The sequence below is a fragment of the Grus americana genome, chromosome 15 (genome assembly GCF_028858705.1).
Source record: "Grus americana isolate bGruAme1 chromosome 15, bGruAme1.mat, whole genome shotgun sequence".
NCBI lineage: Eukaryota > Metazoa > Chordata > Aves > Gruiformes > Gruidae > Grus > Grus americana.
In genome coordinates, this window is record NC_072866.1 from 8,964,573 (window position 1) to 8,978,386 (window position 13,814).

Sequence of the window (13,814 nt, forward strand, 5' to 3'; positions counted from 1 at the left end):
TGGGACATTAGGAAGGAGGGAAAAGAGAGGAACCTTACAGAGGGAAACCCTCAATTACTGCAAAGGGAGTTCCCCCCCGCGGCTCCAGGACCATCTCCTGAGTTAGTTTTCGTAGCACCGTGGTGATGATGATCCCGGTTCCATAGATACCGATGCCATGACAACTCTGACATCATCTCTGCTTCGGACGGGAACTGCAGGGAAAGTCGCAGGGAGGAGTACGCATGCACTGCTGGCACGGAGCAGGCCTCTGGTTGGGGCTGGGGGGGGATTCTTGTGGTTCCACCACCGGCCCTCCTCCCGACCCCCTGTCTATACAGCTCCGTTTCCCCATGCAGGGACCGGTGCCGCTGCCGCGGGATCACACAGGGGGTGTGTGTACCAGGCGTGTTAGGCCCCTTACATGCAAAACGCTGTAACAAAGCGAAGGATTCTCGTGCGCTCGGCACCATCTCCAGCTCAGTTTGGCCTTTCGCAGCTTTGTTGGTCTGTTCTTTCTGGCAGGTGGAATCAGAATTTAACTGTTAAAGCTCATGATGATGCCATTCAGTTTTTCTCAATTACAGGTGAGTCATCATCTCTCCAGATCTATTTCTGACTCTTAGCAGGAAAAGCAGAATTCAGCCTTTCGTTCCTCAATGTCACCAGCTCAGTAGAAATCACATTTTACTATGCCAAAAAGAAGCGGCTATGAAGAGAACGCCAGGTTAGTCCCTCCCGCTTTCTTCTGGCAGGGCTTTCTTCACCTGGGGCTGGCCAGGGATTGCACCCCAGCGTCAAAAGCATCGCCAGCTCATCCCTGAATTGCAGATTAAGAACAAAGACTTGAAGGGATTACCATATGCGAGGTTTTCAAACAGCTTCACCAGTTTAGGAGCAGTTGTTCCAGTGTCTTCAAAAATCATTTTTGTGCTTTGAGAACAAACCATCCTGTATCTCTCAGCCCAGAGCTGCATCCGGAGGCAAGGGCAGCCCTGCTCCCCGGGGGAGCCCAGTGCCAGGGAACGCTCCTTCTCTGCGTTGGGCTCAGCACGCCCCACGCCTCGCCCCGTGAGCGCCTGTCCCGTATAGGCATTGCCACGCCATACATCCCAGGTGGGGCTGTGCAACGTGAGCAGCTCGTGTACATAAAAGACTGCAGACAGACCCTCAGAAAACCAATGGCATTAATCAAGCTGTACGGTGAGTGGTACGTGCAGGAGAGCAGCACGCTCCTGGGGTACTGCTCAGGGAATCAGCTGGACTTCTGGGGTCTGCTCTTGGTTTCTAAACTGTCTTGCCGAGCTCATCTGCCCTGACTGGGACAGGCATATTTGGACAACCAAGATACTGCCTGAATCTTTTAGATGCTACTGTAGAATAAATCGTAACCGTTTCCAGACAGATATATGGTTTATACATTTCAGGGCATCAGGCAAGATCCCCACTGAAATTCCTGCTTCTAAACTTGTCCTCTTTCTTTGAGGTTCATCCCTCCAACTTCTACTGTGTGCAGTATATTTATACAATCATTTTTCACATCGTGTTGTGCTAGCTTTTTTCCCCTGCTACAGTGCAGATAAAGCACAGTAGCTATCTCTAGCCTACATGCAAACTGTATTTCTGTTTCACTTCCTATTGCTGCAAGTAAGCTAACAGATACCCAGAGCCAGCCAGTAGTGGGAAAGGATATTGCATCTCAAACATTTTCCCCATCAAATGGGGGAAAAGAGCAGTGTTTGGGAATGGCACTTTCCAGAGCATTTGTTCAGTTTGAACAAGTTCTGTCTGCATTTACCGTTCCCCCTGGATTTCAGCGACAGGGAGCAAACAGAGCGGCACGCAGACAAGTGCTCAAAATCTGTCCATGTTTTGATTTTACATGAGTTTAATTAAGGGTGGTAGAAAACATGGGCTTGCCTCACGCTCCTTGTAGTCATGCTGACTTCTTAATCTTTGTTTCCAACACAAAAAAGGGATCAGGGTTTTACCCAGGGGTAAGCACATGGACACGACAACCGTGAGGAGACAAGATGTGGGGCTTTCTCCTTCTTCAAAGCCTGTTCGAGTCAGCCCTACCCACCCAGCTAGGGGCTGATTTCGACTAGCTCTACAGAGCACAGAGTGGCGATGTTTTTCAAGGGCATATGGCTGAACATAACCAATTCATAAAGCTTACCAAGTTACTTGTTGTCAGCTGAATGGCTGTAAGCGATGCTAGCATCGCTCTGGGAAGCAGAATGTATTTGCAAAAATTTTCAAGCAGATGGCTGAGGCTATCGTACCCTGCTTCGCAATCCCGGCGCTGGGATCGGGACCTGGCCCATGGGAAGCCCAGTAATGGAGAAGATGAGTTAATATGATTTCGTTAGCAGGACCGACCGTATTTTCTCTGTGGCAGAGGGTAGCAGTGGGATGATCTTCCTGATTTAGCAGGCAAAACAATCAGCCACACTTTCTACTTAACATCTTTAAAATAAAATAGTGATGTGAAATTGCCCTGCTCTCAGAACAGCTTTGACAACGTATTTATAGTGAGGCTCCTTTGGCTGAGCAATCCAAACAAGCTGAAAGCAGGCTCTCTGCAGCATGCAGCCCGAGGGAGCCGGCCAGGCTCTGGCCATGGTTTACAGCCCACCGACTTCAGCAGCTCCGCGAGGTCTGACACTGTCTTTTGCATGGGCGTGGGTGGTAAAACGGCTTGCCCTTCACATTCCCTGGGCAGCACGCTTCAAGCGGTACTTTGATACATGTTCATTTACTTGTTACTCTGAAATGCTTTGCTTGGCATTCATTAGAGTTTGGCTAATGTTGCTTTCAGCCATTAGTCTAGAAAAACAAGAGAGTCGATGGAAATATTGAGAGATGCTTAGAAATTCATAGTGTCCAGTAACAGAGAGAATGGACTTCCTGATTAGCAATACCTTAGCACACTATCACTAGAAAGCTACTTAATGCCCTCCACCCTGAGAGATCCAAAAATATCTGGAAGATCATTTATTAGTTGGTTACTCATCCATTTCTGAAAAGCTGCCATTTCTCAGGTGGTATTCAGCAGTTACTGTGCAAGTATAAACACAAGATAAGCATGCTATTAAAAAAGGCAGAAAACTTTACTAACTGAAATCACCAAGGGAAGATTTGGATAGCAGAATTCAATTAATTGAGATAGCATTCGTTTTGAACAGAAGAGTTAATATCTCAGTACTGGCATAAAAACCAAACTGAACAAAAACCCCAACGGGTTTCAAAACACTTTCCAGTGGTGCAATTGCAGGCTTGATGTCTCATCTAGTAAACTTATTCTTTGCTTCTTCTCAAAATATTTCATACCATGAAAAGTTCGGGGGTTTTGGCAAACCAGTAATCTAATCTGATTCAGTCGCTGGGCTCAGGAAGGTGCACACCACCTTGGGAGGAGTTAGACAAAAGGGAAATAAGATCCTTAGCTGTTTCCCAAACTGACCTCCTTAGGACCACAACAGCAAGTCACATCGTGTAGGGCTTGACCAACAAGTTGACTTTGGTGCTCGTCATCTGCTACCTGCTCGGTGTTGCAGCTAAGCAGGTATGGTAATGCGAGCAGAGCTGACAGCTACAAGGACACGGGGCAGCCCGCGAGCAGCTTGAGCCGTGCTCTGACATGCAGAGCTTCTACAGTTCTCATTTGAGCTACATCAAGCTTTGCTGCCAAAGGAGCTCTCACAGCTCAGTCCTTTTGTTATTATCATTTCTGCTCGTGTTACACAAGAACGCAAGATCCACAGCGCAAGTTCTGGGGGAAAAAAGGGCCACAATGTTTGTGTAATGAATGTGGTATTTGTAGTGATATACTGAAAATAAGAAACGCTTCGTTTCTTAACACAGTGAATGCTGAACAGGTCCTCGGATTCAAAAGAAAGATGTAACCTGACGTAATGGGGATTTGTGGGACAGATTGAGATGAATGATTTTATTGTAGTGAACAATCTTGGGCCCAGGACTATGCAGTCCAAGCACATCAAATAGCCCCCGTGAAGGAGATTGTTGTCTAAATAGGAAATACAGCAAAGGCTGGTGAAACCACTATTTTTATCCCCATTTTGCAGAAGTAGAAGTGTGGCCACAGAAGATGAAGTAACTTACCTGGAGCCCAGCAAGAAGCTTATGACTAAGAACTGAATTTTTATCTCTTGAGTCTCTAGCCATGTGCTTTAGCCATATAGGCCTTGTCTCATATACCTTGTGTATCTTTTACCCCATCAGCATGACATGAGGTCCAGTCACAGAATCCCCTTTTTCACACTAGTATTAGCTTGGGCCAGATGTTAAGGATGGAAGAAGCAGGGAAAGCCCAGCTTTGCCTGACCGTACTTGGCATTTGAAAGGAAAGTCCCCATCCAGTACTGGGACTTGAGTTTAGACCTAAAGCTTGGAGTTCTGGGAAAAATGGAAGCTTTGAGGGACTGCATGAAACAGCCACCTGGTGTCTGCTGTGGGAAAGACACTGATTTAACTCAGCTGTTTTCTTTCTCAGATCAGCTAATTGAAAGCAAGGCTCCCATGAAACTCCATGGGATTTCTCCCTACCTCTCCCCATGCAGAAAGGCTGGGTTGCATTCCTGTATCTCAAAAGGCACATCTTTGCTGAAGTCAGGACTGTCTTGTGATCTTCCTTCCAAATCCTCTTTTTCCTCCATAAAGCATCCAAAGCAGATGACAACCATGCCAAGTAAGTTTGATCCCTTCTCCAACTAAAAATTATACCTGTTTCATGACTGCTGTGTACCGTTCTCCTTGCCTATGTCTGTTCTGTGCATGAGCCCATGGGAGCTTGTGCGTGGCACAACTGAGTTGTGCCAGCATGAACCAGCTCACCTTTAAGCAAGGTACACATCTGGTTCCCATCTGCTTCCCATGTGCTCTTGGCTCGGACCACAGGAGGAACAAAGCAAGCCACAGGATCTAACCCAACGCAGCCCCTGCCACCAAGAGGACCTCTGAAGGAAGGCTGGTCACAGCTTTCCTACAAGCAAGTAATGCCCTATATTACACACACAGTGCTCTGTACAAGAACGTGACCGTTACGAAATTATCAGATAAAATTCATCCACCCTTTCCAATCTGCTAATGGCCTGATAAAAAAAAGCCAGAACTTCTCCATATATGACCAGCTATAGGCTGAAGATTGGTAGGAAACATACTGGAAATAGCATCCAGACAGTGTTTTATACTTCCAAGTGCAGATTTTAGCTGCAGGCAGAGAAATAACACCTCATTAAGGAGGTATTGCACACTAGTTTGAAAAGTAACTGAAGTCATCAAAATCTCTTCCCAAGACTACAGGAAAGGGTCTAGCATGAGGTAAAACATTTGAGGGAGCAGTTTGCTATTCCAGAGAAGTGCAAGAGACAGCAGTCAACGAAACACATGCTTTGTTGCCCTCTACCGTTGGCTTGGTTAAGATGCAAAACAAATTTTCCCTGTAGCTTCACACCTGTGAAACACATTGCAGTAACAAAGAGAAGTCAAGAAGCACGATGGTATGTGATATATGGGAGGGAAAACCCGGGACCAGGAAGAAGCTTCTGCATTAGGAGTGCTCTAAAAGAAAACCAACGGCCTGCACTAGCACAATGCACAGAGGCAGAGGGCACCTTTCAGCAGGAAGCAACGAAGCAAAGTTGTGAGAGGCATGCGTAGAACTCAAGTGGCAGGATCACCGTCTAAGTGCTAGACCGTGCCAGATGCCGTGAGCCCGGACAAACGCCGGCGTAACTTTCCGGGCTGTATTAGCTACCCTACGCTAGCCCAGTTAGTGCAGACAGGATTGCCATATACAGCAAAGGGAACAGAACAGTTTCAAAGCTTGGCAAATACTAGTGCTGCTTGTTAGATTTTACTTCTGGAAGCGTTAAGAACAATTACAAAAATGAAGAACTGACAGCAATAACAGATACTCCAGTATCAGCACAGAAAAGGGTACTGAGTCCCATTTATCCTTTACTGGTAGGAACCAACCTTTGCTCCAGAGTTTTGCAAGTTGTGGCAAGTTTTCTGACATGCAACAGATGCATGCTGCATCCCAGCCACCATCATCTCTCGGCTCCCTTGACTGTGAATTAACTGTGCGTTGGTGCAGGCACACCTGAACTGGCTTTGTGTGAGCCAGCTTGGAATCAGCACGTGGTGGTCACGTACACTTCCCTGAGGGACTTGCCAATGCAGGTCAGTGCTCCAGCTTACCACAATGCTGACCCCGTCCCCTCAAACAGTCCTCTACATTCTAAGTGCTGACTTGCCTACATGCTATTAGCTATCGGTTTGCTTTACTTGCTTTATTATATTTCCTATTAGCCTACAAAAGCAAGAGTTGACTTCAGACAACCTTGTTGGCAGTTTCTACTGATGTGCTTATTCCTGACTACACAAAATACCGAACAGCTCTTCTCCATCATTCAGACAAAAAACCTCAACAGGCATTCCAGGAATAGGAAAAAATCAATACTGATAGGAAGGGGCAAAAAAACCCAACCCAAAATCTAAACCCGACCCTCTGCAAGCCTGTAAAACTTCAACAGGAAGAAATATCACACGCTGCCCGTAACAGGCTGGAGCAAGAGACACATGCAAGCAAAGCAGCTCTCGGGAATCTTACTGTAAACAGGAGACTGTATACACCCAACATACTGCAAAGAAACAGCTAATCCCTGAAAAAATGTTAAAGGTATGGCGGTGCTTCTGCCAGCATCTGCACTTGTCACTTGCTTAAGCAACTCTGCCTCCCATTCATGAAGTGGACAATTCCCTTGTGGCTCCCTGCTCTTTGCTTTTGAGGGGGGGAAGAACAAAAAAAAAAAAAAAGAAGAAAAAAAAAGAAAAATAAAGTACATCTATGAATGCTAACCAGTCCATGGAAACAGCAAGTCCTTTGTGAAGCTGAAAGATTAGCCAGGTGCCTATTACACAGGAGCAGCTCTTGAGTAAGGTCCCACAAGCTCCTTAGGCAGCGCCTGCTCCTGGCGGTGCTTTGTCTTGCAAGGGCTCCTCATTTTGACAGGAAGCAGGTTCTCCTTTCTGGCAAATGTGATGGGGTGTGCATGGTTGTGCAGTGGAGTTAACAAACACTGCCTTTCAGTAGATAACATCCTCTGCCATCCTGCTCAAATGCATCAAGATTTGAGCTTCTCCCAACTGTAATGCTACCCTTAATGCTGTTAGAAACATACAAGAAAACCACGAACCCCCTAAAAAATCCCTCTGGTCCCCCACATAAAACCAAACTCCCATCTGATGGGGAAGGACCTGCTGTACAAAATCACTGCATTTTTGTAGCTTCTTGGCCCACAGAGAATTGCGTCAAGTCAGCAGCACAACAGAAACGGAAGAGCTGCAGGCCCACCTTGCCTGATCAATACGCACACAGCATCACACAACCTCAGTTGAGCAATCAAGCTCAGACAGTAATATACGGGCATACAGAAGGTTAGACACACCAGCACAATATGATGCCTCTTCCTAAGGTCTCATGCAGTAGGGAAGCCAAGAATGAACTCAGTTGCTTTATTATTTTCACATCAACAGGAAATATAATACAGATATTTTTAAAACTAGATTTAATCAAGTGCATTTAGAAGATAATTCACAATTTTCTGTACACAAATACCAGTATCTTCAATAGAAATTTCTTACATAAGATTAAAACTTCAGATGTGGTACAAATAAGCAGCACAAAAATCCCCCCTCCCCGCAGCGTCACATCCACAGAGATAATGATATGCCTGAGAAACATCTAAGTCAAAGCTCTTCTGCAAAGCCATAAACACGAGAGAACAGAGTGCAAGCATGGATTTTACCAAGCGGCCACTTCGCAAAGTTACAAACTGCCCTAATAACATCCTAGCAGCCACAGCTGGTGGCCTCATTATTAGGAAGCATTTGCTAAAGACACTGGCTTCAGCTTTAAGGCTCTTCCCCTACCCCTGCACTGCTGCCAGGACAGCAGAACAGTATATGCTGACAGAAGGGGCTTTTCCTTGAACAACACAAGGTGACAAAAAATTTGCATTGCCACAGCCACTCCCCATGATTTTGAGCAGGATACACGTTTATTTTCCTCTCTACACTCTTAACGCATGGACAGATGCTGAAGTATGGTAGAAGATTACCATGCGCCTGCCTATCACCAACCCACAAGACAGCAGCGGTCCCAGGACTCGGCAGCAGAGATCAAGCGTGCTTGCACAACTAAGTGCAGCTCACCAGCCTGGCCCATTTGCAGTATGAAGATGAAAAAGGATGAGACAGGCTTTTTACCAACCTGCTCATTTACATTGAAGTGAATTAGGAAGAAATATCATCATCTGCTCCATGGGTGATGAAACTGTCACAGAGAATAGTCAAGGGCAGACTGGAAAGGAAGAACAGTAAATTCCTCCTTTAACACAACCAAGTCCAGAAGAAAATGCCTGCCCACACCCCCAGCCGCTAAAGCTGTCCTGACAGAACTGCGTCATTTAGGTCAGGCCTGACAAAGGGGGGGATGCTACAGCCTTTTTGTTGGTCCTCTTCACACTAGTGCATACCAGTGTGCTTCACTTTGGGGATTGAGTTTATTACTAAAAAAAACCCAAAATGGGGCTGGAATTGATTTGTTCTGAGAACCTCAGCATGCTAATAGGGAAATTTTCTGAGCACTTTTAATAACCTGAATGATACCTTTAAGTCATAAGTCAGATTGCATACTTCATGAAGTACCTTATCATCAGTTTTGTGTTTAGGAACGTTATTACTTACAAACTTCAGTAATACCCAGTCCATAAAATTTGTCTCGTACTGTTTTAACAGGTCCACCTTGAAAGAACTTGAAGACACCATAAAACATTAAAATGCATTTCCAAAGATCTTATTGCTTTTCTAAACACTAAGGAGCCCATGCATGCAGGTTTGAAGATCAAAGTTCTTAGATAGGAGCTGTCATCACTCTAATTTTATTATAAAAGTACAATTAACATTTCCAGGTAACACTCTATCAGCAAGACTAAATTTACAAATGTACTGTAGTGCGTGAAATAAGGAAGCTCACTAAAACAGGCAAGAAAACCTGAGCGGGCATTACAGAAGGAAAAAGCCTACTATTGTCATGGTTTGTGCAAACTCCTGCAAACTTTTCACAGCCAGAAATGCAGTAAGAGTATGATATCACTAATTTAAGAACTTGAAATTATTTTGACTTTTTTCTTGTAAGCTGTCTCTTTATAAAGAGTGATGTGTCTATATGCATTGTGGTGTAAATCATTTATGCTGCTATTTCACTTGAATCTGAAATTCACATTTATGTATCAATACACCGATGCAGTATAGCTGACCAGGAAAAATAGACACAGCATGGATTCTGACCAGTTTCTACAGAGGGAATCTACCCCAGGGACTCCTTTGAGTCCCCTGTGCAATAAATACTATGTAAAGCTGACAACGCAGTCTTAAGCAGGACTCAAACACTGTGGGGGAGCTTGTAAACTCCTTTTGTTCTAGAGAGGTTTTTAGCTAGGGGATAACACCAGAATATCAACCAGGTCAGCAAGTACCAATCAAGAATTTCAAAGCACAAGTGACATCTCAGAAATACTGTATGTTAAACAAAGCTGAATATGCTTCATTACAGGTATCAGTCTCAAGCTATATTCACAACTGACAAAAGTTCACAGCAGAGATGAAGAGGTTGTCTGCTTTAGGAGTAAGTAGTTCAGTAGAACTTATCATCATACCATATCTATATCCAATTTAATCAATTTAAAACATTTGAGTTTCACCCAGTTGATACTTCATTCATCAGATGAGGTTTGGTTGGGTTTTGTTTGGGTTTTTTTGTCGTTTTAGTTTCCCTTTCTACAATGTCCTCTTACGTGGTAAGTTGAAGCACAAAAATAAAGTGAGATCTGTGTTCCATGATTTTAGTATTTAAATTAGATGTACCTGCCTTCAGGCCTTTTATCAAAGGAGCTGGATGCAAGTTTGACAACAAGCATTGGGGATCCTGGAAAGGGAGATCAAGGGGTACAGACTTGGCACAAAACACAGCATGAATTTGCTCTATCAGAATAGAAATTAAAAGTGACAATGAATTGGATGCAGTTTTTAAAACATGAGGATAATGCCTGTAGATAAACATAAAATACCACAGGGCGGCCCTCTACAACCGCATTCAGGGAAAACGAATTCTAGTCACAGAAATAAGCAAATGCCCCTAAAATAAGGAAATGTCATAATGAAAAAGTCTCCATGAGTTTGTCAGTGACTTAATTTCACAGTTTTCTGACTACTCCTGTGTTACATGTAAGGCCTCAATCCCTCAAGTAATATATTTATGTAATCATTTATCAAAATATTATTAGGATAAGATTTTCAAATTTACTTTTATAACTGGTTTACCTTTATTCCCACAAGCCATATTAGTCACACACACAAGCACGCAAACACACAGTTATTTACTCACACACCTCTCTGTAGTGACACAACACCAGATTGAATTGGTCTGTTAGATTTCCAAAGAAGTCTCTACGGATTAATCACAACTACCATCTTTCCAACCATCTCGCCAGCGTTCATCCACACGAGAGCAGTCAAATTCAGATTTCCCCAGTTTCCTGTTCACTTCATTATGAAGACGACACAACCACTGGGAGAAGTTATTTCTGTTGCTAGTATCAGGCTGATTTGTATGTAATCTGCAAACAGGAAACAAATGTTACTTCTATACAGTCACCAACTTCAATACCTAAAGCAGGCACATAGCACACAGCCAGCCAGTCACCTCTTCTGTTATTGCAAGATGAGTCCCAAAGAGAATCCAGAAATCAGTAATTATCAGAGGCCAAACCTCCACTATAAGATACTGATGGCTGCAGGTGGATTGGTTTCCTGGTGCCTAGTCTCATCAACTGGAAAAGACTCAGGAATCAAACAGCTTATCTATGATAAAAAGCAAGACATACTTGGGTTCATCAAAACACTGAATTAAAAAAAAAGGTAGAATAATAAATGAAAAATATTGAGCAGTTGTTTTGCTGTGTGATGCCTGCTAAGTCAATAATTAGGTTTCTTTTTTTTTTTTTTTTTGCATGATCATCATCCAGAAAAGAGGAGTTGAGACTTTCAAGAAACAAATTGACAGTAACAGGAGTAGAAAACTTTATCAAACATCACAGCCCATTTTGGTCTTTGCCTCCACTGCTGAGGTTGCTAATAAAGGCGATTTTCTGGGGTAGAAGAACACTTGCCTCCTGAAAGCCAAATTATTTCAAGTCCCAGTATAATTCCATAACTGAGAACAAGTCCATTCTGAAATCGCCTCAGGGAGGCCTTGGAGGCAGCACACAACCTAACAGCACAAAAGAATGTATTTGTTTTCTGAGTAAGTGTATCTCTGATTTATGCAATAATGGAAGAAACCAGTTCAAGTAGCTACCCCAACTGCAGGAAGAGCTGCTGATATGCAAATAGCTGCTGCAGCCCAGCATTTCAGACTAGCCCCTTCAGCAGCAGCCACCAAAACAACCCTAACAAAGCAACTCACCTTTCCCTCAGATCCTCAGCGCAGTGCTCACAGGGGTAGAACTTGGAGAAGAGGTTGATGAACTCACTCATCTCCTTCTGCTGCGTGCCAGTGGGGTGGTCAGGATAGTATGCTGCCATGGTGTGCAGGAATGCCCAGGTGTTACGGCCCAGCTGCTCGCTGTCGAGGGGACAGTCTGGCGGTGGCTCTTTCTCCTCCACAACTGTTGGGTCCTGAAGCAAGAGAGAGGGTTGTGAGGGGACAACGGTGCTTGGTGGGGAAACAGCCCCACTGCACATAAGTGGGAGGACAACGGCAGAGCCCTTCTGCACACCGGCTGGGGAGAAGATGGAGGCCCCCTTCACACTCCCACAGAGGGCAAACCCTGCCCATGGCCCCTTCACACCCCGAGGAGGGGGACACACAGCCCCGTCACACTTAAGGGGCAAGACGGAGGCTCACTTCACAGCTCTGCAGGGGCTGGGGACACGGCAGCCCCCTCCCCCCTCCCAGGTGTGACAGGGAAGGCTCCCGCCGCCGCGCCCAAGCCCCGCGGGAAAGCCACCGCCTCACCCCGCCGCCGGGGGCCGCCCGCTTCCTCTGCTCCCGGAGCCAGCTCTTGAAATCCGTGCAGGCTCGGCACGGCTTCTTGGACGGCTCCTCTGCCCCGGAGCCCGCGGCGCCGTGCGGGACGGGGAAGGGGAAGGCGAACGGGCCGCTTTCGGTGCCCGGGAACGGCGAGGCGCCACGACCCGACCGGCCCTCGCTGGGCGCCGCCATCTTGGCACCGCGGTGCACCACGGGCTGGGGCGGCCGTCGCGGGAGGCCGCCATTTGAATTGGCCCCGGTTTCCCTCAGGCGGGAGGGGGCGGCGCGGCCCGGTGGGCACCGTGGGGTCCGGGGCCTCGGCCTCGACCGGGCCTCACTATACCGCCGGCCGGGCGCTGGATGAGGGACGGGGCATTTCCCGGGTCTGGGTGAGGAGGCTCGGCCCCGCGTTCCTGATGTTTTTTGCCAATACAGCAGCAGGTGCAGCGACGTGAGCCTTCTGCCAGCATTTGTCCACCTCGTGTGTGTGTGTGTGTATGTATGTATATGTATATAGTGTGCGGCAGAGCCTGTGGCACGGAGCAGCTCTCCTACATGCTGGCAAAGGGCACCTCAGCGCTATCTCCAGCACAGTGATACTGTCAACAGTGTGATTTAAAGAGCAAACAAATGTATATAACTCAATTCCAACTCATGTACCTGTAGCAGAACACACCAATATCAAATTTTATGCGTTCTAACACCTGTCACATACTTGCAAAACTATACTGAGGAAGGATTTACATGCCTCTCCCTGAGAGCATCTGCATGTGTTACACCAGGGCAGGGAGACGGAAGAAGTTAGGCCTTGCCTGCAGCTGGGTGCGGCTGGACTGCTCGGGGCTGAAGGAGAGCCTCGGCCTTCCCCCAGCTCTTGGGTCTCCAGCGGACATTCGGCAGCTCTCCTTTTACTGTGGGGGAGCTACAGGCTTTGCAAGCACGTGAGGACAGCGACTCAGCTCCAAACGAACCTGGACGATGGTCCAGCATGGCATCAGCTTCAGAGCTGGGTCTCTCACCCCTTGGAAAGGTTAATTAACTGTGGCTTGGCACCTTGCTAAAAGGGCAGATGAAGCTTTCGACTGGTTTGACTGCCTGAAGCGCACCCCACAGCCAGCCTCCGAGACACAGCGGCCTTGGGAAGTTCTTGACGGAGGTTCAGAGGATGAAAAGTCGGAGGGCAGCACAGACGTGCTCTTTTCCTTCTTTTTGGCTTGCCACTGTTGTGCCATTAGAGGTTTCAAGGCGACAGGATAAGTTTCCCACTGCGGACAATGCACTCTAGAACGTATCCATTTCCACTTTTCAACTCTTATGTTCTGCAAGTCAAGTGAAAAATATGATTGTTTTGTTTAATGCAAACAAATGTATGGCTGGGGTGGAGGCAGACCAAAATATCATCCTAAGAAATCTTGTGTTGGCTGGCTGGGATAGGTTTTTGCCTCCTCTCCCTCCTTCTCTTCCCCTTCAGGCAGCACCAGCCCTTTTCATGTACCTTCAGGCAGCTGTGGCCCCAGAACTTTCTCCTTAGCAGCTCCTGCCCCTACAAAGATTTACCTCTCCACATCTTCTTCCTTCCAGGCTGTTTCGTAGCATATCTGAAATGCATCTTGAGTCTTTTGCCTGATGTTAAGTGCTGTTGTGCTGCCAGTTCTGCAAAGACACAATTTGTATCAAAGTTGCTGGGAAAATACTGCTTATTTTCAGCTGTTAT

General features: G+C 46.2%; 1 protein-coding gene across 1 annotated transcript; it reads right to left on the reverse strand.

Moving 5' to 3' along the window:
• Positions 1-7,507: 7,507 nt before the first annotated feature.
• GFER (growth factor, augmenter of liver regeneration) lies at positions 7,508-12,336 on the reverse strand. Its single transcript, XM_054843482.1, has 3 exons — positions 12,086-12,336; positions 11,534-11,745; positions 7,508-10,685 (listed from the first exon to the last, which is right to left on the reverse strand). Exons 1-3 carry the CDS (start codon positions 12,290-12,292, stop codon positions 10,523-10,525), a joined length of 582 nt encoding a protein of 193 aa, XP_054699457.1. The 5' UTR covers positions 12,293-12,336; the 3' UTR covers positions 7,508-10,522.
• Positions 12,337-13,814: the final 1,478 nt, after the last annotated feature.

Excerpts from the sequence above, each read along its gene's own strand:
- GFER (XM_054843482.1), bottom strand. The coding sequence starts at position 12,292 with ATGGCGGCGCCCAGCGAGGGCCGGTCGGGTCGTGGCGCCTCGCCGTTC. Across the intron at positions 11,746-12,085 it reads GGGCGGCCCCCGGCGGCGGG|GACCCAACAGTTGTGGAGGA; the intron begins GTGAGGCGGTGG and ends CTCTTGCTTCAG. Across the intron at positions 10,686-11,533 it reads GCTGAGGATCTGAGGGAAAG|ATTACATACAAATCAGCCTG; the intron begins GTGAGTTGCTTT and ends TCCTGTTTGCAG.